Source organism: Colossoma macropomum, unplaced genomic scaffold, assembly GCF_904425465.1.
Source record: "Colossoma macropomum unplaced genomic scaffold, Colossoma_macropomum, whole genome shotgun sequence".
Classification (NCBI taxonomy): domain Eukaryota; kingdom Metazoa; phylum Chordata; class Actinopteri; order Characiformes; family Serrasalmidae; genus Colossoma; species Colossoma macropomum.
Genome location: NW_023494799.1, coordinates 18,435,944 through 18,462,571, shown reverse-complemented (window position 1 = coordinate 18,462,571; position 26,628 = coordinate 18,435,944). Strand labels below are relative to the sequence as shown.

The window sequence follows — 26,628 nt, the reverse complement described above, 5'->3', positions numbered from 1 at the left end:
AACGGAAAAGCAGTCCAGGAACAGAAACAAGATAATAGAATGGAATTATTCCATAAAAATGAGAAATACTAACTAACTGTGAATGGTTGAAGGGGAGCTGCATAAAAATAGATCACTTTCACAAATATATAAAAGTAGTAGTAAAAGTATACTCTGAGCAGCACAAACCCTTCAAAATTACAAAATTCAAAATTCTGAGTACATGCAACTGACGCACTGACAGTGTAACTAGAGTTTTACCGAGTCAACTCAAAACCTTTTGTACTCTCCACCAACATGTCAGTTTCATCTACTTTTATTCTCCCTCTGCTTGTCTGATGGTGCTCAGAGACCATAAAGTAAAACTGATGACTCATTAAGTCAAGGCAAGGTCTGAGAACATTCTCTCAATAAATTAAACACTGTGCTGTGGGAGACACTAATAGCAGAGATCTCTGCTACATTTTTAAAAGATGTCATCCTCAGGAGGCCCAAATTAGCACCCCCCACCCCCAACTCCCTGTTCTGCCTGATATAGCTGGACAGCTTTCTGCTGACTCAGGCATACCAGCCTTGCCTCTGCCAAAAAGAGAATCTTAAAGGGACACAGTCCCCGATCACTTAGGCTCCTGTAGACGCTGCCTTTTTCAGATGATCTCATTTCTTTTTTACAACACAACTGGTAAGCTAGTGCCTTTTAAGCCTTGAATTTCTGGAATTAATTTAGTCTACATATAGATCACTTGGACAACTCAGAAGCATACCTCACTGTATACTACAGCCCAATAATTATGAAAATTTGGTAACCAATAACAATACAGATTTTAAGCAGGAAAAAATTGCAGTAACATCGGCTGAAATAATTTAATAAAGTTGCAGGCTTTATAGTGCGTGTTATAATTTTCATTTGTCAGCTGTGAATTGCCAAATATAATTAGCAGTTCTCAAATGTCACATTTTTTAAACTCAAACAGCAGAAAGCCTTTATTAACATAAATATAGCACTGTGAGGAATGAAGCTTTGCATAATTCTTAACTGTTTTGTCAGTTGCTGTTTAATAGCTCTTACTTTTTAATCTTTTTTTGTGTCACCTGTTATTCTCATGATGGATGCATTTTACATGTTTCTGCTAAAGTATTCTCAGAAATGAGTGTCTTTCCTCACATCAGAGATATTTATTCATAAAATTTTAAAACAAACCACTTAATGTCTAAACTTAATTGTGGGGTTTTCAGTGACATCGAAAAACCAGCAGGATGTTATCAGCCAACCAACATACTGGTCTGACCCTGTATACCCCCATTTCACCTGTAGTCTCAGAAAACCTCACAAGAGACAATTTTCATGTGAATAGTTTCATATTGCCACTTGGCACCAATACCTCTGTAGTTAAGTGTCCAACAAAGAAACTAGATCATTAATATTTTCACATAATTTACTTAATAGTTTTTGCACAATATAAAAATCAGCATTTATTCTATACTAAAATGAGACAAAATAAAAAATCTATAGGGCAATGCTAATGTCTGTCAGTGCCCCACTGGGGTTACTAATAGTATTTACTAAGCACTAAGCTAACACTAATGCACAAATTCTTTTTTGGCTGTTCTAGATTAAACACATACATTTGAAGCTTGTAAAAGACTTGGAATGTATTTTATTTAGACTGTTACAGACATTAACAAATGTTTCCCTTGTAAGCTGCAGTTTCACAGTGGGTTTCAGTAAGGCATAGAGCTGCCACCTCTGTTTTCCATTTCTAAATGACTTCCCCTCCCCCTTACAAAATTAATCCCACATTGTAAAACCAATTATGATTGGTTGATTTCACTGTCCCTTCCTAGTAATATCAGCAGTTAATGTAATGGGTAAGGCACACTTGCTGCTACTAGATCTGCATACCCTGCCTGATTTTTGTCAGGCATTCATGAAATAAATTACATTTACTGCCCATAACATGGTTATCTGGTGAAACACATCTCTCTGAGCTAATATGATGCAATGTCATGAAACAGACAGTTATGCAGGGTACAGGGCTGTGCCAAAAATTGTAATGTGTAGGCATATATGCAGCTCTTGAAGGCCTAACAAAGGGAAAGCTAGCATGACTGCATCTACCTAACTACCAAAAAGATTAAAAGTGATTGAACAAATTTCAGTATCAAGATTTAAACAATGAAACAAAAAAATAATAGTATCACTACAATACTTGCAGAAGTTAAATACAACAAGCATGATGATTCTATTGAATAAAAATGAACATAATTGTAGACATGCACAGATAAATGCAAGAGAAATCATTAGGCCTTCTCTGAAGGCCAAGAAGGCCCTGAGGCTCCCCCATGTATACATCTTTGTATACTGTTTCTTCTTCACAAGTAGACCTAGCTTGAAACAATGACACTTTTTTTTTGGATGGCTTCAGAAAGGAAAAATGTCTGGTGTTATATTCCACTACAACTGGTTGTGGCATTAAAGTGATTTGCAGTTCTTTTCATAATTGAAAAACAAAACAGACAAAGCAGTCAAGAGAGAAGCGCTGAACTAAGAACAAGTGACTGCCAGTGTAACAGAGGAAGGTCTGCTTGCAGGAGGTCTAGCAAGACACCAAGACACAAAAGCAACATATTTTGAAATTCTTTATTTTCAGTAAATACCTTTTCCTGCAGTCAGATAAATATTTTACGTACATCATTTCAATTCTGTAATTTCATTGTAGTACTCTTGTAACAATCCCACTCTGACCAAAAAATGAAAGACACAAAACGTGCTCATTTTTTCTTATTCAGTAAAATGTGTTAATGCATCTGGATTAACACTCGCTTGGCTTACTTGTTGATTTCTTCTTTGTCCTTTAAAATATTTTTCCTGGTAGTGTTCACCCCTAGAACTGTTATTTTGAGTGCTATTCTAGGACAAGCTGTGATATTACAAGTGAATGCTGAATTGGTTTCAGTTTAGTATGAAAGAATGACTGCCACCAACCAATCTTCCAAGACATGGTAGTGTTGTACAATATGGACTGCCCATTGGACAGACTGTTACTCTTAGACTCACATTAGACCTAAAGGCAAAGGACTCTAGACCTCCAATCTGAGAAGAGTCATGGAGCATGCTTAAGGAATGCAGTACAAAACTGTGCTGATTTAATGCATATATATAATATACATACCCATTTACATGTGCATATGCAATATACCTTCATCGTGTGATTTTTTTCCATATACTGAAAGAATCTAGGAAGTAGAAAACACAGAACTGTTGAGCTTCATCAAAAAAAACAAAAAACAAAAAAAACAGGTGCTACCAAGCTTAAAAGACAAGTTAGAAATACACAGGCTCTTGCAAACATATTTTAGTTGACTAAGAATGTTTTATTTTGCAGTTTTCCCTCTGTTGCTATAATTTGGAAAATGAAAGCTAAGGCACTAAAAGCTAAGCAAACAATAAAAAGCAGAGAAAGATGACAGAGAAACTTAAGCAATGCAGCATTGAGCTACATCACAACTATCCAGGCCTGTAAGTAGACAGAGACAGTAAAACAAAAGATAACATATACCTAGGTCTCAATATGAGGAAGAGGCACTATCACTACCAGTCTCTAGTGAGCATAAAAGTATGGCAAACTAAGTCTGGTTTAAAACTAAAATGAACCATCAACATGTTCAGTTGCACTTTGACCTAAACAATTTTTTTTTTAAGTTGAGAGATTACAGACAGCCACATGCATTCTGTTTTAGCATTTTCAGTGTATAAGTTACATGTGGATGTTCTGCTAGTGGTATGAATTCATTATAAAAACTTCTAAACATTCAAATAAAGTGGCTGTAGAGGGCACAGTACCAGAGAGTGAGCCACCTTTCTGCATCATAGTTTTGTAGCATGTCTGTATATTTTTTTCCTCTTTAAAAAAAAACAAAAAAAAAACATTAAGGATAAGAAAAGGTACTTCAGCTTCACATGTTTACAAAGCTTTAACATTCACAGATGTCAAGATAGAGGCTACAATCTGACAACAACATACTAGAGGACTTCTTTCATCAGATTCTTTCATCAATGCACAAGATGATGTTGAAGGTGTGATCCTTTTAGCACTAAAACAAAACAGACAAGGCCCTAGGCTGATCTCCACCGTCTCATACAATCAGTCTGATTAGCCTCAAAAGATAAACCAACACATTTCTCATGCCATCTTTAAACGTTCTATTAGTTAAAAGTATAGAAAGCCATATTTTACTTGCAAGTTGCACATTAGTGGCTAGCTAACGTTTTTATGGCTAGCCATGTGGCCTAGGTTGGCTCTTTTGTCACTGTAACTGTAGCAGACAAAAGCCATTTTTATGGTTTTAGAGTAATATGTACATGTATTCATATTTAGTGAAGTTTTTTTAAATGAAAATTCTACTGTACTTATGCATCAAAACACCAGTTGTCGGCCTCACATTTGAGGATCACATTTTGTACTTGACCTGTTTGTAGTCAAAAACGACATCAAGTGTTCCAATGAGAACAATCCTTCAGTGCTGTTGTAGGACACATTATTTATACTGTATTCATATAGCCCTTGTAAGTTTGGTGCTGTTGGATGTATTTTAAAAAAGAACAAAGATTTTTCAAACATTCATTGCTGCACCATATACAGAAATCAATGGTGTCCATCTTCAGAAGTTCATGTATAAATATCATCACCACACACACATAGGGACTCACACACACAAAAACTAGTTGGTGGCCATTCAGTCCTCATCCCCTCTAAGCTCGCTGGGCAGAAATTTGTACTGTTGTTGTCTAATCTGAGCAAGCTTCTTCCTGGCCTCTTCCAACTCTCTCTCCTTCCTCAACATCTCTTCCTGTGCAGCAATAATCTGAGGGGGTTACAGGGAACACACATCACAAATCTAATAGCACTTGAAAATTACTGTTCATGGTTATTAGCAGCAGATAGAGATAAGTACACCTGGCAATTAACGGATGAGTTGAATAAAAAAAAAAATTGTGCGGGAACCTGCCCCCTCCAGGACCAGAGTTCCCCACCTTTGCTTTAAAGTAAAATATGTACGATAGTGAGTTTCACCTGAGCAATTCCTCCGACAAACTTGGTCTTGACCACCACATTTTCGTCATCTGCCTTGTCAAAGGCTGCTTTCTGAGCAGCTTTTACCAGATTATCTGATGCTCGCTTCACTGCGTTGCCTGCAGCCTGTGTACAAGACAGCATAGGAATGTGGACCATGGAATTTGAAATTTGATTTAATTGGTCATCAGGTCATCAGCATAGTTATTATTAACCTTTATTTTTACTTTCACACATGTTCATAATGTAAACAGGGCCCCTGCCCTCTTGCCCTCTGTTTTGGTGAAGTAACACCAGAGGGTGCCTCCGTGCGGTGCTAACAATGAAAAAAAAAATGTTAATTAAGTAAAACTCATTCGCTAGAATGGTACCACAATGCAGTGGGAACACTTTCCCCCACACACCGGAGATCAGAGTGTTATTCCCTGCCTTAAAATGGATGGTGTTACCATATTACTGGAATTTTCGGTTTAGCAATGAGCCCTTTAATGATTCCCTTTTTTCCTCTTGAGCCCTCGCCCCAAAAAATCCTGCGTCCTACAATGCCATCCAAATATCTTGACTTTGTGGAAGTTTAATGGCAGTAGTTAGAAGTTGAAGTTTTAACACATATAAACTAAATTCTAAAAATAAATCAAAGACACAGATATTTAATGAAACAAAAGACTTTCTTTTGAATCAGAAACATTTACAACACTTACAGATTTTCTCTTTTAGCGTGTGCATGCGTGCAAAATCTGTGGGACTATTAAGTCCACAAGCTGGTCATGGGCGGGAGCCAGGAGGTGTGCATGTGTGTGTGTCTGTACCTGTAATCTCCTCATCGCCTCAGAGTCCTGGTCAGCTTTCACTTTGCAGGCCACCAGCAGTTGGGCGGTGGATGCAGCTACCTGCTTGGCTGAAGAAATGAGCTTCTCCTCAGTGGCATGGCCTTGCACTGACGCATTTGCGGCTTCACACAGGTTACTGGTTGCTGCTGCAACCATACGTGCCTGAAACAGCGTAGAAGCGGAGCTTCAACAAATGTGCATACATGCTTTTACTTGAGCACATTATTTTTAATTGGGATTAGGAATGATTCAAGTCTGTCTGAATGTAATACTATTATTTAAGCTTTTCAATATTAAAAAATGTCTCATGATGCTATTTGAACTCACAGCTGAGATGAGTCCTTGTGACCACTGGCCATCGTCCTCAGCATTAGCAGGGATAGAGCCCACCTACGGAGGACATTAAAAGACAAATTCCACACAAATTTTGCACACTGCACATGCATATCTTAAACACTGATAATGCAATCAGTGAAAAGGTAACAGCAGCTATTCATTGGTCTCTCTCCCTCTTCAGATTAATTAGCTATGTTGTGTGTTTTCAGAGTGTGCATGTGTTGTTACCTTGCCCTGTGCCACAAGCTCTCTTTGGGCAGCTGAAGCTGATTTTACCAAGGCACTAGTTGCTGCAGCAATAGATTTGGCTGCTTCTAAAATCTGCTCCTCAAAGTCCAGACTCTCATCAGCTTGCTGCAAAGAAATTGATCTTAATTTAATGCAAATAAAAATAAGGAATTCCAAAACCACAATGTATTCAAAAAGTGAACTATAGTGTTGATTTGGTATCAACCAAAATTTGGTATCAAATTCTTTGTTAATTATTTCATAATTCAATTAACAATTTGAATATATAAACAATATACTTCCAATTAGCCAGTCAATGAACAGCAGTTTGGTTTGAATTCACTGAAGGGAAGTTGACATTCATGTTCATTCATTCTAACCAACAGTTCAAAATACCTACATATGCATCTTATTGGCAAACAGCTGTGGACAACTCGGGGATATCTTTTCTGAGGGACCATACAATTGGTTATTTAAAAAAGAAAACGCAGAATAAGGATCTTATTTTATGTATAAATAATAATGAAATATACAGTTATACTGCAGAGTCTGTGATAAAAGACATCTGTAAACGTAGACAGCAGACAGGATGGGACAAGATTGTCAAGATATGCATGTTAATATTATTTTTTCGATACAGGGGTTGCTGCGAAATGATACATGTTGTGAACTGAATACAATTAGATTTCATGCTATAATCATCAAAACATCAAAGGGGAAAAAAACTCTCAGAACTGTAAAAATGGTTTGGTTAGCCAACCTTTGGACAAAGCTGAAGTTCTTATTCACCAGCTTTTTATTCAAATTTACTGTTCCCCTTCTTAAATGTGCAGCAATTACATTCTGGCATCTCAGGAAAATTAAACAAAGAAGCTGACAAATACATAGCTAACTTCAGCTTTGTCTACCCTGAATGGTTGATTAGTCAAGCTGTTTAAAATGCTGATTGGAGAGAGCAAAGTTAAGCTGGAAGTGTAATAATTAAAGATAATTATGTTAGCATTTCTTTTATAATTCTGTATGGAAAATGTATAATAATGCAAAAACAGCAATTAGTATGGCATCTTGAAATTTGCATAGCGTTACACCCCTATGAGAGACTGTATTAATGTTTGATAAGTATAGCTGGACTGAATAACAACCTAATATACCAAACATATCAGACAGAGCCCTACACAGCGCCCCATCACTGGCATAAAGCATCTGTGTGTGTACCTTTGGTTTAGCTCTAGGTTTCAGCTGCTCCAGTTTTTTGGCAGCTGCTTCAATCGAGGCCGCAGCTCCCAGTAGCTCTGTTTCAGCAATCACTGTAGGATCCTCTGGGTCTACCCACTCAGTGCCTGAAAAACACACACACACACACACACACACACACACACACACACACACACACACACTCTGAGTCTATATACTTCAAGCAGCCATCTAACAAATCTGGATAATTACTCTGAATGCCAATCATTACTTTCACATGCAACAAAAAAAAGCATGGGATAAGAGATGACTCCATCACAAAAACTTGAGATGAGAAACAACATATGATAGGAAACAGAAAAACAATTAATGTGATGTCATTCAGATGACAAATCTGCTGTTCTTTTCCAATCAGTACTCTGTTTCGCTCACATATGAGGTTAAAGGCACTGCAACAATGTCTTTGAACTTCTCTGCAAAAGAATTTAGGCAACAAGAAGTGCAAACCAGAAAGTCCATATCCTTAGCACAATCTATACCGACTTTACAAAGGTTTAACTTAGTTCTAAAAATGCTTTATCTGTTGACCTTATACATGAACCAAGGATTCATGTCAAACACATAGTCTAACTCTTTCTGCCTATCTATGAGAATAGAAACATCATTCTAAAGAAATGATAAAAGCTATTTTCTTAATGGAGTGATAAATAGTAAGAGAGATGATGGTACAATAATGAGATGAAAACGCAGACTTGTGCTGGTCTGAACGTTACTTACCCTCATCTGGTGCAAAAAAAGGAGACACAGCAGTCTTACTCACAACAAACATTTTGGTTCCTAACTCTATAAGAGAGTACAGGGGGTCTGGACTAGGGCCCAACCGATATGAACATTATGTCATTAGATGATACAATTTTATATGGCTCCATTAGTGTTACTTAAACTGTAAACTGACATGACTGTCAGTTGTCAACTGTGAAATGTCAAATTTCACTGTCAGTTCCTCATAGTCAAATTCCTTTTTGTTCACTATGATGGTATTTTGTGCACAGGTGTATTAGTGCAATCTGTATAGCTGTAAGCTGAGAAATTGCTTACTGTCAGCTTAGTAGTCTATGCAAAGATGGCACAAGAAAACATAAAATCATTAAAATGAGACAAATGAGACATTCAGAAGTGTGTTCATTACAATAGAAAATCAGCCCCTTACAAACGTTTTAGTCCAACCGCCAATATCTGCCGATACCCACAATTCCATCTAACATTAATATCAGTCAAGCCCTAGTCTGGACCCACATTTCTGTAAAGCTGCTTTCTGACCATGTCAGTTGTGAAAAGAACTTTAAAAATATTTTTTTTTTCAAATGAATTATGTTTGTTCCTGCCTTTCATAGCTTCTGCTGTCTGAATGAGTTCAGTAACAGCTCCTGCTACTCGTTTGGAGAACACTGCCAAGTGCTGCTTCTGCTCGGCTGTGGGCCTCTGAAGGACCTACACACACAAACAAAGAAACTTCATAAAGGATCAACAATATGTATGTTTTTTGTGGTGTTCTTATGTATGCATATTTGTATGGACCTGCAGAACTTGCTCTAGTAGTTCTACATATCCATTGGTGCATTCGGTTCCATACAGAAGAGCTCTGCTCCTGACCTCCTCACTGACCCCATCATGATACGCTGCTTGCTGTGGTGGACACACAAACAAAATATTTTGTAACACACCCATGCTGCAAAATGTAACTGAAATGTAGGTACACTTAGTGGCTACTTTACGTCTGCTTGGTTGGTACACCTTGTAGACTACAGATCAGAATTTTTTCAATAACTATTTGTTTCTTATGATCTTGTAGCCCTTCAGTAGTTGCCAGTTTCTGAACAGTGTTAGGACAGGCTGGACATTTTTCGTTGGTGAATGGTTCTCAACCCAGCAGTGACACTGAGGTGTTTAAAACCCCAGCAATGGTGCTGTGTCTGATGAACATGTACCACCACAACACACTAACATTTCACTACCATGCCAATGTCACTGCTGAGCTGAAAAGTGTACTCTAACAAATAATATCTGGTTGTCTTTGGTGGTCTCTTTCCAATCCAACCAGCAATATTTGGATCAAATTGTCCTCAGCAACAGATGGGCTACTACATTTATAACTACAAAGTGCAAATGATGCGTGACAAATGATAGGAAAACCCTAAAAAAATAAAGAGAGACATGTTTCAAAATTAGTGAGATATGTTTAAAAACAAACAAACAAACAAACAAACAAACAAAAAAGAAGAGCTCTGACTGAAAGTCAATGCAGGATGTGATCACACTGTGGCAGCACAAACAGTCCATCCACAAATTCACAGAGGGGGATATTATAGTAGAACTGCAGTGCATAAACTCGATAAGGATATAAATATATAAACTTAAAAGACAATGCGCCTATTTGAGAGTTCATTGGTACAAACATTATATGCATTAGTATTTTAGAGTATATTAGTCACAATACTTTGCTGACTATAATAACTATGTAAATCATCCAATTAAACAATTATGGGAGATAGATGGACAGATGTGTTCATCATCATCATCATCATCATCATCATCAAAAAAAAAAACATTTGAGGGAATATCTTTCAGAAGCATGGAGTTTCATCCCTCCAGTACAGTACAAAGCACTTTGCAGCTGTTCTGGTGACTCAGTGTGGCCCAACACCTAATACACTTCATTTTGTTTTTCCCCTTAATTTGTCACATGCTTAGTTGGTGTACCTAACAAAAAGGTCAACATATGGAATAAAATATGCACAACTCTAACAACACACACCTTGCATGCTGTCAGCATGTCTGCGATAACTTTGCGGCTAAGGTTAGCTGTCGAAATTACATCTTCCTGTCTGGCGGAGTTTCCAGCAGCCACAGCTTTAGCAGTTGCTGTGGTGATGCCCTTGGTCATCCTAATGAACTCCTCAGGAGTGGTGAATTTCCCTGGAGTGTCTTTAGACTGAAAAACCTAAACAGGGCAAAACCAAGTCACATTTCTCACTCTGCACAAAACAACTGTTAACGGTCAAATGTATAAGGACCACAATATATGCAAAAGTTAGGCAGAATCAGCAGACTGCAATATATAGGCTATTCAACACTTAAAAATGAATGTCACCAAAAACGCAATCTGATTTCAGGCTTGATAAGAAAGAAAACCTGGACCTAGCTATGTAAAACACATTAACAGCAGACTTAAAAAGAAGAATAAATGGTGGTACAAAGAGCTGTTTAAACAGTTGTTAGCATTAGCTGGCTAGTTATCACAGCTTCACAGGAAAGGTATCTTTGAGAAACTTGGCCGAGTTTCAAAGGAGCTTCAGCAGGACCCTTCACATTATTCAACTCAAGGAAAATTTAGTTTCATGTAGTGTTATTAGCCCTACAACCTTTTATAATTGAAGCAGTGGCTGCATTTTGTGTGTGTATGATGCTCGTACAGTGAGTTCTTGTCTAATACACTCAATGGTGGCCTCCAGTGCTCTGGTGCCTCTAGTAGCCTCGTCTTCCACTGCTTTCACGGTCTTCAGCAAAGATGTCACATTAGTTACCATCACCTGTTACAGCGTACAGGAGGGAGAGGTGCATTAGAGCAAAATAGTCACTGCTAATATATCTTTACACCTCAGTCTATTTACAGTTTAAAATTATGCAGATTATTTAAAAATGCACAAACAGCACACCACCAAAAGGACAATGGTCATGATTAAACATAGAAACCCACATAGATTACAATGGATCTAATTCTAAAGTCATGCAGGACCATTTTAATTAACAGTTAGTCATCACTGCCAGCTTTTCTCTACATCAGCTAGAGCCTGTGGACAGGCAAAGAGAAATATGATTAATAACTATAATGCCAGGCAACTAATTAACAGCTAAGTGGCATGCACACACCCTGGAGTGGCCTCTCACTAGCACATATTTATTCATAGCTGAGTTAAAGAGTAATTCCACTCCTGCTGAGTTTTAAGAGACAAGTGGGCAAATCACAGTATTCAAGGACAAAAGCTGCACTCCTTCAGTAAGAAGTGGAAATCATAATGTATTTTCCTTCCACAAGAGGACATATTTCTGAGTGAAACACTGTGGTAGTGAGTATTTCTGCTCATCAATAAATGGGTATTGTGAGTGGGGGGTGGTGGTGAAACATCATATTATTGATCAATATTATTTTTCCCTGCTCACGGGTGCAAGGTGACGCAGGCAACAGTCAGAGAACATTTTTGAGGTGGACAAAAAAATCAGGAAAACAGAAATTTTGTCATTTAAAATGGTATGATGTGATGAATCATGCTCAGTATGACCAAGGACGTGAACTACAAGTAAAAAGGTCAGTTTTGATTTCAGGTTGACATCAAATAAAATGTAGGCCATTAGAAAATGAGCTGTCAGACTAATCACTAATATATGGACTCTATCGGCATGTGTATGCATTAAGTACCTTAGCTGCACTTTTGAGCTGGAACATAGATGAGTCATCAGCTGCTTTGCCTGCTGCACACTTGGTGGCACCAATGAGTTCAGCTAAAGCTTTGGCAACATCTTTCACTGCATTGAGCAACACCACCTGTAAAAAGGAGACAGTGTTGCCTCTCACAAACATTTCTTTCTCCCTCCTGTCTTGCAACATGTCTCTGAATTCATGAGTTCAATTTCAATTATCTTAAAATAAAATGTAAATCAAATCCGATTTAATCTCTCTTTTGTCCACCTGAGTCTCGGGGTCATCAGGGCCGATGCTTGCCGCTCCCAGTTTCACCACATCAGTGAGCTGTGTGATGGTCTTGGCTGATGACTGGGCTGCCCGGGCCAGCTTCTCCTGACCAGATGCAGCACCAGACACCAGGTTCTTGGTGTCCTCCACCAGAGCTTTAGCCGTCTTCAGAATATTCTCTCTGAAAAACACACACAGACAATACTTCCATCTTTAAGAAAATAACTGGAAAATTAGATTCCTGATTTTATGGTGTTTTAAAAATCTGTATTTCAATGAATGGGAGTGACTGTGTGTTACCTATGCTCAGCAAAGGAATCTGTGTCAGTTTCAGCATTGAGTGTGCTAGCTGAGGCAAACATGATGGTGGTGTCAAGGTCAGCGATGATGCCGGACACAGCACTAGCTGCAGTAATGCATGCCTGAGTGCCCTTATTACCAGCCTGTAGCACTGACAACACCATAGAGACCTCACACACACACACACACACACACACACACAGAATATTAGACACAAGAGTATAAATTTCATAAAAGCAATTTTTTCGACTGACAGCAGTTTACAGTCATTTTATCACCAATCCTAATTAAAAATTCCATGTAACTGAGAAAGGACAGTTTGAGTTAAAGAGTGCTTACTGACTAACATGATTGTTAGTTGTCAGTTAAGAGTTCAAGTCAAACAGTCAAATATGATTGTCAGTCAAAGTTAAATTAAGTATTAAAATATTGTATATATTGTGATGTAAGGGTTTCGTTGGATTCTGTTAGTAAGATTTGTTTTTCCCAATAAGATGTCTCCACATAAAGGTTTGTTACCATGTTATTGATGCACCATGTTATCCTCATGCTAAACGTTAGGTTTGGATGCATGTCACATGTTTTTTGCTATTTTAGCCATGGCTGTGTTTTGTGTTTAAGTTTACCAGTTCAGCCTGCAAAGGAGAGCTTGGCAGTTAGTGTAAAGATTCGTATCAGAGATTGAATTAATGAATCCTCACAAATTCTCCTCATGTTAGAGCAGTGAGCAGTAAGATCAGTCAAATAAAAATATTCACATCTCAAAACTGATACATTTGGGCAATGTTATAATCAACCAATAGGGCCTTTCAAGGGAGTTGGGACTTGCATGTGAGTAAAGGGTTTGTGTGTATAAATGCGATTTGTGAGCATGTAAATGCCTGTGCTACCTTTTCAGTGACGACTCGTGCATACTCAATGAGTTCTCTCTTAGTTATGGAGTCAGACGGGCAGATCTGTAAAGCTCCAGCTTTCTGCACTAACACAAGGCAGCCATGGCCCAGCTCCTGCACCCGCATCTTTATTTGCACTCCAATCTGCATAAGCAAAGTGAAATCTGTGACTACACACTGCTGTTCTCCAAAACAGCATATACATGTTTAGTTTGACACCGCCCTTTACAATCAAATTTAAAACAAACAAAAACAAAAACCAGGGGTTCATTATTGTCCTTACAGCCATTAGCATGTAATAACAACAACAACAACAATAATAACAATAATAACAACAAAAACAACAGCACCAACAACAGCAACAATAATAAAAATAATAATAAATAAGAGACCTCTTCAGGCTCTGCTGTAGCCGCAGCAAGACATCCTTGTAGTGCAAGTTGACTGTAGTCTCCTGTGACCTGAGATGCTAAACTACCCAACTCCTCTGGAGCACTCACTGACTTTGTCATCTAAGATGAACACAGGGAGAAGAATGAAAAAAGAGCAGGAGACATTAACAAAAGTCATAGTCTGTACATAGTCTGAATTGGTGACTGAGAGCTGCTTACCATCTCCTGCGCAGTTACAGCAATGGCTTTGGAATACTTCACCATGGTGGTCTGGTAGTCCACAAAGGAACCCTCTGGCTCTGGTGGCGTCCCCTCCCCCAACTACATAAACAAATACACAAACAGTTCAGCAACATGATAAAAAAAAAATACACATTTGCACTTACGGCTATATTGCTACATATTGTGACTGCAGAACACATTGTAAAATATTACGCATTAGTTAAAGAAGCCTGAATTATTCAAACTAAATAATATACTTTATTGAATTACATTAATGATTAATTAAACACTCCTCTGCAACAGTTATTGGTCAAGATGTCGACAGTGAAAATGATTGGTTGGGGGTTCATTTGCATACTTCAGCCAATATCGTGATGACAAAAACAATATGATGTGTAGCCCTAACAATCAGCATTTAAATTAACAAAATCCATCATAAAACTTCTAAAGAATCACTGGGGCCATTTAAAGAAGGGCTATTTATAATTGCTAATGGTACATGTGATTATTTGTTTTTACCTTGCCCATGGAATCAGCAATGGAATCCACCATGCCACCCACTATGCCCACCTCACTGGCAGCCTCATTCAGGGTCACCATTAAGTCATCGACAGCCTCCCTCATCAGTTGGGTTGCCTCTGCTATGGCATCATGGGTAAGAGTCGCCTGCTATTACACACATCAGGGAATACATCATGCTTTCATGTGCACACACAGGTGTTAATCATAGTTTGAAAACTGAATCATGAAACCTTGGCGTCATCTTAAATTATGAGCTCTGTTTTAACCCTAATATCAACGCAAGCACACAAGTAGCTTTTTATCATTTGAGAAATATTGCTAAAGTTTGGCCTTTTTTATCTCTGAGCCATGCAGAGAAATTTGTTAATGCATTTGTTACAAGCAGACATGACTACTGTAATGCTCTTCTTACTGTGCTTTCCTAAGAAAACAATATATTCTCTACAACTCGTACAAAATTCAGCAGCATGGATCCTGTCAAAAAGAGAGATTATATCACTCCCATTTTGAAAGAACTGCATTAGCTACCTGTATTTTTCAGGATAGATTTCTGCTCCTAGTTTTTAAGGCTGTAATTGACCTAGCACCTGTGTACCTCACAGAATGTCTGTCTATGTTCCAACATATAATCTTTGATCTGCAGATACTGTCCTTCTGCAAACACCTTCCGTAAAATACAGAAAACGTGGAGAGACTTCTTTCAGTTATTATGCTTCTAAACCTTCTATTAGACAGCTCAGCTCACATAAAATGTATCTTTTTAACTCAGCATTAAGCAGCGTTAAGCACTTTTATTAAACAAGTTAACTGTAGTTTTTAGGTTTTGTGAAGTTGAAATTTAGTCAGAAGCCCTGGCTTAGCTGAATGTGCTGAGATACAGGCTCATGGAGTGCATGTTTGTCAGTAGGTGCTACCAGGAGAAAATGGTCAACAACCTTCCCCCTAAGATTCTATTTTAGTTCCAAATTGCATCTAACATGCCCCACCCCTTACCTAACGCTACGCATCTGATTCAGCCAATCAAGGACTTCTAAAGCAGTTGAAGAAGTTAATTAGCTGGACCAGGTGTGGCAGATTGTGGTTGGAACTGGACTCTGCAAAAAGGCAGATCCTCAGGACCATCTCTTACCACTGTTCCACATGGTAGACATGTCATGCTGAGTATTTTTTCTTTTGTTTTAACCATAAAATCTGCCTCACATTTGAAGGTATGACACCAACCTGAGGAATATCAATATGTGGGTTAATGCACATTCAATGTGTTTCAATTGATTCAGTGCATATTCTACATTTCAAACCTTTGGGTTCCCACCGCCTTCCTTGGCAGCATAGAGCATCTGCAGGGCAGACTCCGCTAGGGTCTTGGTCTGATCTAGAAGGTTCATCTGCTGCTGGTGGTGCATGATTTTAGAGGCCATGCCCACTGCTGCACTGTGCAGAGGCTCAAAGTAACTAGCAAGCTGAGATACCTGTGGACAGACACAGACACAGACAGACACAGACAGACACACACACACACACACACACACACATTATATATACATATACATTACACCTACACCAAACAATTTATTACACTGTACACAACTATCAGCTCCTTCAAAAATGAGAATACATGTATCTGTCATCCTAGATAAAGCACTGAACCAAAGTACACTTCACACTGTAGCAGTCATTCCGGAGGAATGATAATTCATACTTATAAAGGAGAAGGGTCTATAAGCACCTTATGTCCCAGCTGTGCTGCCTCTCCTTTGGCTGCTGTGGAGATGGGCTCAATCAAGTGACCCACTTCCTGCACTGATGACATTAGTTGCTCCTGCAAAGCCTGATGGGGTACAAGTCTTTTGAGTATCCACTGAGAAAACGCATTCTTATGTTACAGGATTATACGTTTTGTATTATAGGTCTGTATTTTTATGATATTACTCTAAGGCTGATGATTATTACCTCCAATGAGATGTCCTCTCGGGTGGGTAGATTTTGACTAATAGCAGCAAGGGAGGCACGCTCAATATCTCTGATACATTTATTAATGCTGTCTATTGCAGAGTCACACTCCCTCTGACCAGGAGCCTTGTCCCTATGAAACGCACATACAAGTAATACTTGTATATAGGATATATATATATATTTTTTTTTAAATGAAAGGTGCTGAAGTGTATGTTTCTGTTTGCTACCTGATAGCAGTGATGAGGCTTTTGATGGAGTCCGACACAGTACGTGAATGGCTAGCAAGTAAGGACCATGTGGGAGGGTCTTTAGGGTTCATAACCAAGGAGCGTGCAGTCTTTAGGAGCTGGGTGGAGCTATCCAGCATGGACCGTGCTGATTGGAGGATTGGCTCCTGTGCAGCAGACCCCTAAAGTTTAAGGGCAAATGGGGTGTTATGGTTATGACCTTGTAGTGTTTTAACAAATTGATAAATATGCTATTCATTACGATGACACGCTATAAATGTTCCACAACATGAGAAGAGATGGCAGGGCTGATCGGTTATGTATTGGTATCGGGCAATTTTCAAATATGCAACCGGCCAATATTTCTCTACCTCAGCTGATCCTGAAAGCTGATCATTAACGATGAGCCATATTTTCCTGATATGTAACTGCAGCACCTTTTAAGCTGGAACAGAAAAATTCGAACAAGAAGCTGGCAAATAGAAAGCCAACTAAAAAATTTTCCCTTAAGTATATTATATATTTGGCTCTCATGTGACTGTAAACTCAGTATTTGAACATAATAACTAACGTGATTTGTTGTTAAAGCTTTAAAGATTAATTTCTGTTAACAAGTTAGCATCCAATCTTCAGGAGGACTGCTTTGTCCTGTTAGCTGTGCTGGTTGCATAGGCCACAATTATTTCAATGATTGCGCTAGTCTGAGGCGCTAGAATGTAACTGCTGCACGATTCAAGAAAATTCGGACAAGAAGCTGGCAAAAAGGAAGCTGACTTCAGCTTTATCGAGAGTTGAAAGGGATAAGAATGTTTCTCTGCTTGACAAGCGGGTAACATTAACTTAATTTTGCTGTTGCACAGAATCAGTAGGTCAGGGTTGTTTGGTCCTGTTTGCTAATGTTTGTGGTTAGCTTTGCAGTAGCAATTGTAGCGACAGTTTGCTAACCCACAACCTAGCTAAAGTTGGTTACATTACTTGCTATATCACTCTATATTGCTCTAATATTATATCATGTGTACATGCATTTGTCCGCGCAACATTTGTGAAGGGTTTTATGGCCACGAAGATCTAAAGTTTCGGTTGCCTTGGAAATGCATGTTCATGAATTTTTGGGGCAGAGCTACTGTATTTGATATGCTGTTGATAATTCCTTCTGTGCCTTTAAATGCGGCATCCAGCTCCATCCTCTATTGGTATCGGCTTATGGCGGATGCAGATGCTGAAAGGCAATTGGCATCAGCTCCAAAAACACAGATCAGTCCAACTCTAATGAGAGCCACAATAAAACCAAACACACCTCCCTGCTTATTAGTGCAGGAACACTGGCAAACTCTGGGTTAGAAGCAAAAGTAGTCAGATTGTCCACAGCTTCAATGAGGGGAGCTGTTGCAACACGGCAATTTTCACGGTTCTCATCAGAGAAATCCCCATCAAGAGCCTGGGCAGAGAGAAGAGATAAGTCGGAAATTAAAAAATCATTTGAAGATTTATAGATTGTCAGTAGTTTTAAAGTAAACAGTGTAAAACAGTGGTCACCAACCCTCCAGCCAAAGACTGTGGCTAGAACTAGACTCTGCTGGAAGGTAAATTTCCAAAACCAGGGTTGGTGACCACTGCTGTAAAAAGTATTTCCTGGCAAAGGTGGTACCTTAATAGTTTTGACCAGGCTGGCTGTGCTATTTGCCACCTCTTTGGCTGACTGGACAAAGTGACGCTTGGCAACAGGGTTTGCCGTCTTAGAAGAGGCCAGACGACAGGCGTTACACAAGGCTGAAGTGTGTTTTGCCACAATAGTAGCAGCAGAGAGCACCTACAACGCGCACACACACACACACAGACACACACACACAAAATAAACTGTTTCAGACCAAGAGATTTTGCTACAAGACTATATACAAAGACTAAGAGGATCTGCTCTTCTGCTTTTTGTGTTGTTTCATGTATTCATAACCCATTATCCATGTGCTACTGTAAGTAAGTCCCCTTAAAGATTAATAGTTATATCCTCTCTCTTTACACAAATGCACATAAGCAGATGGAAACTCACTAACTGAAGCTCTCAGGGTTTTCCAGTCACTTTAGTAGCAGAATGATCATGCAATCAGCCACTCAAGTGTCATGGAGCCTACTGAGCTACACTGCTCTTTCACATGGCCAGTGCATGGACAAGGAATGACATTCCCTTAACAGGACCTCACAGTCTGCTCTCTTGTACAACATCTGCTCTAATCCTTACCTGAGAGGGACTACTGCCTGGGTCCACGAGGTTCTGACAGGCCATCTGGATTGCCTGATTGGCTCGAGCAAACTGAACGGGATCCACTAAGCCCTGATGACCTGTTTGGCTGTTAGGATCAGACACGCCTACTAGGTATGAAGCCTATGAATAGGAGAATAAATTAATACATACAAACATAACATAATATCAATAAATTATCACAGTATGTAGACTATAGTATGTGACAGTGAATCCAACATCCTTGAGAACAGTTGGTGAATTATTTTGTACTATGATTTGCAATTTTTTTTTTATCATTTTAAAAAGGGAGGCTACAGAGGGTGTAAGCATGCTAGCAGGGACTTTCCTTTTGTTGTTTTGCTGTATTCTGGATATTGTGTGAGATGTTTTCAAGGAGTATCAAATCTGTAGTGCAGAAGTGCTTGGGTGCTTTTAATCCCTACTTGATATTCAACATTAACAGGAATAAACAGTGTTTTTAAATTAAAACTGGGTAAAGTCTTAGACTTTGACATTTCGTTGTACGCCTTTTCTTCGTCAAAATTCTTGGCTGTTTTTCTCTTTTAATTGTTATTAATGGCCATTTTTGGCCCAACATTTTTGCTGACCGAAATTTTAGTCCTGACTGAAGAATACCTTTATCAGCACTACAGAAGCAGAGAAACACCAATGATTTGCAGTAGTACACTAAACAGAGAAGCATCAATAATTTGCTGAGTGAAAGATGGCAAGATGTGACGTTCCTTACCTGTCCAGCCGCCTCAGTCAGCCCACATAAAGCTTTAGAGGCCACAGCTACACAATCTCCAAAAGCTGGAACATCTCCTGTCTTACAGTTGTGGGAGATACCAGCCATAGACTCACCAAGGACCTATATGTCCAAGCGTGCACGCATACGCACCCACACACACCCACCCACCCCCACCCACACCAACACCAACACCCACACCCACACCCACACCCATACAAAATGCATAGAAAGTTAGTTTAGCATCCTATTAACCTAAAATATGTATATGCCAACACATGAATTAGCGTACCTTAGAGCTCTCCATGACACTCTCAATGCAGTCAAAATACGAGAGATCATTGACTGGCTCATTAGGATTGTCCAGCAACCCCCTCACAGCCTAGAAAACATGCACAAGAAGTTTGTTTTTCTCTTTTATGTGGTTTACTCATGGCGTCAAGGACCTGAAAGTTAACTGCAATCTAAGTCAATTCTAGGTTCTTTAGATTGTTTTGAAAGAACAGTTTAAAATCCATTAAATTTAAACAGTAGTAAGTTTCCTTTCTGAAAAAGCTTTCTGTCTGATTAACATTTACTGTGTTCTGTTACCTTTGGTGTTATTTAAAGAGAAGCAGAACAGAAAAAAATAGTTTAATTAAAAGCTATTTTAGTTTTGTAAGACATTCTTTTAGCATAGAGTTCCAGTACTCAGGAAGCATGAGTTCATTAACTGTATTCATTGATTAATAACAATTTTGTCAATGTCATCCAGCACTAAAACAGAGACAGCAAGAGAGGGGCATAAGGTAAAGTACCTCCAGCTCTCTGAGCGCACTGTCACACTCCTTCTGCCCCGGGACTTGCTGTGTACACAGATTAATCAACTGGTTAACGCTGTCAGTTACAGACCTGGTGCAAAAAAACAAAGCAAGCAAAGATAGTGGCCTGAATTAGCACATATGTTCAATTAGAGGTCAAAGGAGGAGATTGGGGTGGCATCTCAGGTAACCAAGAAAAAGAAAAACGTTAAAAGTGTACAGCTTCACTGAAGTTGCCCATCAGCTCATATCCAATGGCTATACCATTTTAATGTAATCTTTTCTCCAGGTCTTTTATTAGGGGCTCACACTGCTGGCTGCACGTTTCCATTAACAAACCAAACAAAGTTAGCTGGCAGGTCAGAAGTCAGTCTTCCAGATCTCTGCACACTTCAAATAGGCATTATTATAAATCTGCTTTTGTGTGGAGTGTTCAGCTGAGACTTCAGTATGGTTTAACTTAAGTATGGTTTTAACCACTTTATTTATACAGTAACTTTATTAAACAGAGTACAGTAAATAAGCAAACCCACCTAAAGTCTAGAATTTAAAAATGTTTTCTTTAATTTTGCCATGAGCTGTTTGTCAAGGTGATTTAGTCTTTTGTTTAGTCCCAGAAAAGATTCAGAGCAAAAAGGTATGAGCTATTTGGCTTTATAATAGCCAAATATATTTTAAATATTTATACACATCATCTCGTTCATACACTACCATAGGAATTTTTAGCAGAGCGATTAAAAACAAATCTTTAACACAAATTGGAAAGTTATGTTTAGGCAGTGCAAAGGCAAAGAGCTCCCAGAGGTTATAGGGAACTATGAACACTCTCATACACACACACCCCTTCCTACCTACCTGGCGGCAGCAGCAAGCAGGCTCTTGGCATTAGCTGCTCCAGGGTCCACAGACAAAGACTTGGCAGCCAGCAGGAGCTTACTGGAGGCCATGGAGATGTTCTTCAGATTTCCAATCACCTGGAACTGGTCTTCCTTACTCTATAAAACAAAGCAGTGCTTCTGAACTAAAGTTATTCTTAATTCCACAGGAAACACACACACAGCTCTTATAATGACACCACAATATTTTAGTGACTTCAGCAGTAGGTCTAACGAGTGTTTTAAATACTTTCCTCATGAATGTTGGATTTTGTAAGCATTAGCAGTTAAATGAACTGCTGATATAACTGACTGGCACCAGTGTCATGTCTACCAATGAATTCAAAATCAAAGCCTGCAAACTGGATTTAAGGTGACCGAAACATAAGAAGGATACAGTAAGAAATCCATGTCACATCACTGAACAGCTTGTCTAATCAGGCATTCAGTTTCCAACTCTCAGCACTACCTCTCAGCATCTGAAGATAAACCAACTTGCCTGTGTGTGGCCAGCCATCTCAATGCCAGCATCCAGAAACTCATCAAAGTCTTCGCTGAACTTTCCAGAAGCATCGGCAAGCTGACTGCTGGTTCCTTTGGAGGCATGGACCACATCACCTGCAGACTGGTTTAGATCAGCTGCTGTTTGATTTAAATCACTCTGAGCTTCCTGGAAGGATTTACTGCAAGGAGGAATCTGAAAAAAAAGACAGCATGTCAAATAGCTGAGTGAAGTGTAGTGCATCTAAATCCTTAGGTATAACACTGCAGTAGGACTGCTTTAAATATCATCTACACTGTTTATTCATAACTCACTGTTTCCATCAGCAGTTTTTTGCTGGCTTCACCAATGTTCTTCAGAGCCATGTCAACATCCTTCTGCCCTGGAAGGCAGTTCACACACGCACTGAGGGAGTGAGACACAGACCTCGCCACCTAACACACAAATGGAGAAAGGGAGCTTGTTCTATTGGCCACAGGTAAAACAGAGAATAACTGACCTTTTCTTTGTCCACTAAAAAACAAATGTGTCACAAAAATATAGAGAATAGATGGTATTGGTCATATTTAATAAAACAGACACATGAAAAAAAAAAAGATTGCTTTGTCTATAGGCTTAATTGGGCTTCTCTGAAAATCAGCACTTTATAATCTGGCCACACGGTGGCACTGAATAGTTTTGCTGCAGCGCCCACTGACAGTTAAAGGAGATAACTAAATCTGACATATTTTGATCACTGTGCAAAAATGTAACCAATGAATCTCATTTTGTAGGCTCACATTTGTAAACCTACATAGTGCTTTTCAGACACTCTGATGCTTATTTTACATGCACCTCTCAACTCAAGCTTAATAACACTGGTCAAGACAATTGACATTGCAATAATGTCATCAAATTGCTGATGTCTTCAGAAGTCTACCAGTCACCTAACACAGCAATAATAACTAAAGCAAAGAATAATTGTGTTTTTAACTAATATAAATATATAATAGTGATATGGTAATGTGCACCTGTGCTAGTCTCTGTTGGCTCTCAGTATCACCGGGGGCGACCAATGCCTGTTTGGCCTCCGAAATTAACACTGTCGAGCCATCCATGACCTCACGGGCAGAATCCAACATAGCTGAAGCTGTTGCTGGGTCAGACGTCGCTGCAGCCACACCCCTCGCTGCCTGTGCAAGAGTCTTTAGAGCCTGAGCAGTCTCTCTAGCAGCAACCCCTGTGGTTATTTTGCACATAAAAATACACATGGTTAAGAAGAGTTACATTCATATGTAAAATACAGGTTCTCAGCTGAGTGTGTGTTTATTACCTGTGTAATGTTCATTGCCCTGGGCAGCACAGGTAAGCAACTGAGCCATTGACGATCCAACAGCTTTAGAGGTACTGCCAAGGTCCTGGGCACATTTCTCTAACTACAACAAAAAACATGCATCCAAGCAGAGAAGCAGAGATTTAATTAAATGCCTTTTCATTCAAGATGCAAGCATAACCAATAAGGCTCCACTGACTGATTCTCCAGGCAGAGGCTTGAGCTGTTGCTTGATGGCAGCCATCTTGGCATCCTGGAGCTCGTTCCTCAGAGTCTGTACAGCAGTGAGGGCAGAGTCTATCTCCATTGAACCACAAGCTTCATAAGCCTGGACAAAAGAGGCAAAAAAACAAACCCTTAAGCAACACATTAACGCAGATAAATTTCATATTCGAACAGGCTAAAAGGGGTAGTCTGGATAATAAACCCAATTCACCCAAGGTCTAACTATGAAACCTGTTTGACTTTATTTCTGAACTGTTTTTGAAACTACAAAGAAGGGGAAAGAATTTACTTAGATTTAACCTAAGCCAGGACATTCTGGACTATGAGTGAACATTGTGGACAAGCATGGACTACTTCCCAAAAAAATGTCTTGTTTCAAAACAACGTGTCTTCAGCCTTGTAGCTGGAACTTGAGCTGACTGCACATGCATATATTAGGAAAGAAGGCCTAAAAGAGCACAGGTACCTTTTGGGCAGCGGTGCGGAGTTCTGCCAGGCTAGTGGCCAGGTTCTTAGCACACTGGCCCAACTGCATGGCTGCCGCCTGATCCCCCACTGTTGGGACAGAAGACTTGGCTGAGGCCACCATCTTACTGCCAGGCTAAACAGGAGAAAAACAAAAGGATTTATTACAATAAAATCATTTATCTGAATGAGATGAGGTGTTGTACACACAATAGTAAATGAAGCATAGGTTAAAGACAGAATGTGTGATGCTAGCTAGATCAGTGCTAGGGCCCTAGATAGAGAACTGGGTACCTGGAGGAAATTTTGGCTGGCAATAATGAGGGCAAGTTGGGCACTGCCATCTTCAGGTTGGCCCTGACTGTTCCGCACACCCTGCACCAGCTGAGGAATATGGTCAGCTACAGCCTAAACACAGGTATGCACACTTTAATGAACAGTAGCTTTAGTATTGTAGCAGTACTAGTACAGAAGTAGTATTGGTATCAGAGAAAATCCTGTCAAAAACACATCAATATGAACTGTACAGCCAAACACATCCTAATTATTGAGTTCAGGCGTTTCAGCCACAGCCACTTCTAACAGGTGTATAAAATCAAACACATAGCCATGCAATCTTCATAGACAAACACTGGCAGCAGAATAGGTCACACGGAAGAGATCAGTGACTTAAAACATGGCATTGTCATAGGATGCCACTTTTACCACTAGGCAGTTCATTAAATATCTGCCCTGCAAGACAGGCACAGTCAACTGTACGCCCTATTATTGTGAAAAAAAAGCATCTAGGAGCAACAACAGCTGACCACGAAGCAGCAGACTGCGCAAACTCACAGAGCAGGACCAGAGTGCTGAAGCCTATCGTCTATCCTCTGTTGCATCACTCACTACAGAGTTCCAAACTTCTGGAAGCAACATCAGCACAAGAACTGCATGTCAGGAGCATCATGAAATGAGATTCCAAGGCCAAGCAGCTGCACACAAGCCTTGCTGTGTGCAATAATAAACGTCAGCTGGAATGGTGTAAAGCATGCTGCCACTGGACATTGGAGAAGTGGAAACAAGTTATGTTCTCAGGTAATATGAATTACGCTTCACTATCTGGCAGTCTGATGGACAAATAAGGGTTTGGCAGATGCCAGGAGAACGCTACCTATTGGAGTGCACAGTGTCAACTAGGGGTGGGAATCTCTAGGCACCTCATGATTCGATTACGATTCAGAGGGCTGCGATGCGATTATAAAACAATTATCGATGAATCTCGATGCATCTTTTTTTTCTGTATAGCATTTATATTTTCTCACTGTGTGAGCTCAAGTTTCGAGTTCAAGTTTCAAGTTTATTTGTCATTTGCACAACATGTAGGACATTTATGCATTGAAATGCTTGCGGTGAGACACAGGTAATCACTCTACAGAAAGTAAATAAGTAAAAATAAAATACAAGAAAAACCAACTGAAATATATTAAATATACACAAAATATACACAGAATATAGAGACAATATACATTTTAAAGTGACTAAGTGACTCTGTGTTATTGTTATTTAAAGTGACTTGGTACTTTTAAAGCAAAGTATTTGTCATGATCCATAATGAATTTACTTCCAATATCTTTTTTAATAAAACAAATGAAAGTGATGTGGCAAGTGAACTAGAAGGTTCTCATTCAGTGCTCTTGTTTGGAGCACGAGAAGCTGCTGCTACTCATCTGCGATAAAATGCGCAGTTACAGTGAAATAAGATCCTGGGGTGATGGATGTCCACGCAGCACATGTTACAGCTATTCTACCCGTTTTCTTTAGTGATTTTATAACTTCGGTTTTGGTCTCATTGTAGAGACGGGGGGGATCGCTGTATCAGTAAAATATCTTTGAGACGTAACGTGTGCAACATAGCGCGAAAGCCCTGTTTCGCAACGATGGAGAACTGGCGTGCAGACTGCAGGTCACATAGCAGCGATACGTTATTCGCATTTATAAGCAGAGCAGTTGGTTTCCTGGTACGTTAAATCTGCAACGAGAGACTGTCAAACAGTAAAAAGTGGCGGAGCTGAAGTCAGCTTCTCTTTTGAATTTCCCCGTTCCACCTTAAATGGTGCCGCATGTACAAATCGGCACCTCAGTTAGAATTTAAGGTGGAATGGGTAAATTCGAACAAGAAGCTAGAGAATAAGAAGCGACTTCAGCCTCGTAAAACAGTCGAACATCGAGAGACATTTAACTGATCTACTTCTGAGGAAAAGTTTTCTGGCGGAAATGGGAGGAAAGCGGCTATAGCTAAAGCTTAAAGCAGAGCGAAGTAAATCTGCGTTTTTGTTTATATTTTTAACCTATTCTAGGACATTATCACGTACTGAGACATACTGGACACTAAATGCTGCGGCTCCCAAGGTGGTTTGATTTTTGTTGAAAGGACAAAATGTTAATATTTGGGTTGTGATTCCTGACCTAACCTGGCTTTTAATGTAGAGGGTGCCGGTCGGATTTCTCACTCATCCAGTGCTGTTTTTGTTATGTGCCGCCACAGACTGACCAGGCGCTGCACTTACCCACTTACAAGT

At 39.4% G+C, this 26,628-nt stretch overlaps 1 protein-coding gene across 6 annotated transcripts in view; it reads right to left on the bottom strand.

Annotated features, from left to right (window-relative positions):
* Positions 1-4,591: 4,591 nt before the first annotated feature.
* tln2a (talin 2a) overlaps positions 4,592-26,628 on the bottom strand; it is a 70,827-nt gene continuing 48,790 nt past the window's right edge. For 4 of the 6 annotated variants that reach the window (XM_036586295.1, XM_036586292.1, XM_036586296.1 and 1 more), the window contains 35 exons: positions 24,362-24,475; positions 24,069-24,203; positions 23,577-23,705; positions 23,378-23,480; positions 23,076-23,284; positions 22,380-22,499; positions 22,063-22,260; positions 21,544-21,683; positions 20,686-20,779; positions 20,181-20,270; positions 19,889-20,011; positions 19,138-19,281; positions 18,550-18,711; positions 18,199-18,339; positions 16,902-17,083; positions 16,672-16,804; positions 16,448-16,549; positions 16,020-16,190; positions 14,719-14,868; positions 14,197-14,298; positions 13,978-14,097; positions 13,583-13,729; positions 12,693-12,862; positions 12,390-12,573; positions 12,120-12,245; positions 11,116-11,232; positions 10,458-10,643; positions 9,221-9,328; positions 9,028-9,133; positions 7,664-7,788; positions 6,449-6,574; positions 6,212-6,274; positions 5,864-6,046; positions 5,055-5,180; positions 4,592-4,845 (listed from right to left, as the gene is read on the bottom strand). In XM_036586295.1, coding sequence (XP_036442188.1) covers positions 4,717-4,845; positions 5,055-5,180; positions 5,864-6,046; positions 6,212-6,274; positions 6,449-6,574; positions 7,664-7,788; positions 9,028-9,133; positions 9,221-9,328; positions 10,458-10,643; positions 11,116-11,232; positions 12,120-12,245; positions 12,390-12,573; positions 12,693-12,862; positions 13,583-13,729; positions 13,978-14,097; positions 14,197-14,298; positions 14,719-14,868; positions 16,020-16,190; positions 16,448-16,549; positions 16,672-16,804; positions 16,902-17,083; positions 18,199-18,339; positions 18,550-18,711; positions 19,138-19,281; positions 19,889-20,011; positions 20,181-20,270; positions 20,686-20,779; positions 21,544-21,683; positions 22,063-22,260; positions 22,380-22,499; positions 23,076-23,284; positions 23,378-23,480; positions 23,577-23,705; positions 24,069-24,203; positions 24,362-24,475 — 4,758 coding nt within the window. In that variant the 3' untranslated portion in view covers positions 4,592-4,716. The remainder of the gene's footprint in view (positions 4,846-5,054; positions 5,181-5,863; positions 6,047-6,211; positions 6,275-6,448; positions 6,575-7,663; positions 7,789-9,027; positions 9,134-9,220; positions 9,329-10,457; positions 10,644-11,115; positions 11,233-12,119; positions 12,246-12,389; positions 12,574-12,692; positions 12,863-13,582; positions 13,730-13,977; positions 14,098-14,196; positions 14,299-14,718; positions 14,869-16,019; positions 16,191-16,447; positions 16,550-16,671; positions 16,805-16,901; positions 17,084-18,198; positions 18,340-18,549; positions 18,712-19,137; positions 19,282-19,888; positions 20,012-20,180; positions 20,271-20,685; positions 20,780-21,543; positions 21,684-22,062; positions 22,261-22,379; positions 22,500-23,075; positions 23,285-23,377; positions 23,481-23,576; positions 23,706-24,068; positions 24,204-24,361; positions 24,476-26,628) is intronic. The other 2 variants (XM_036586293.1, XM_036586297.1) reach the window with 2 other exon arrangements.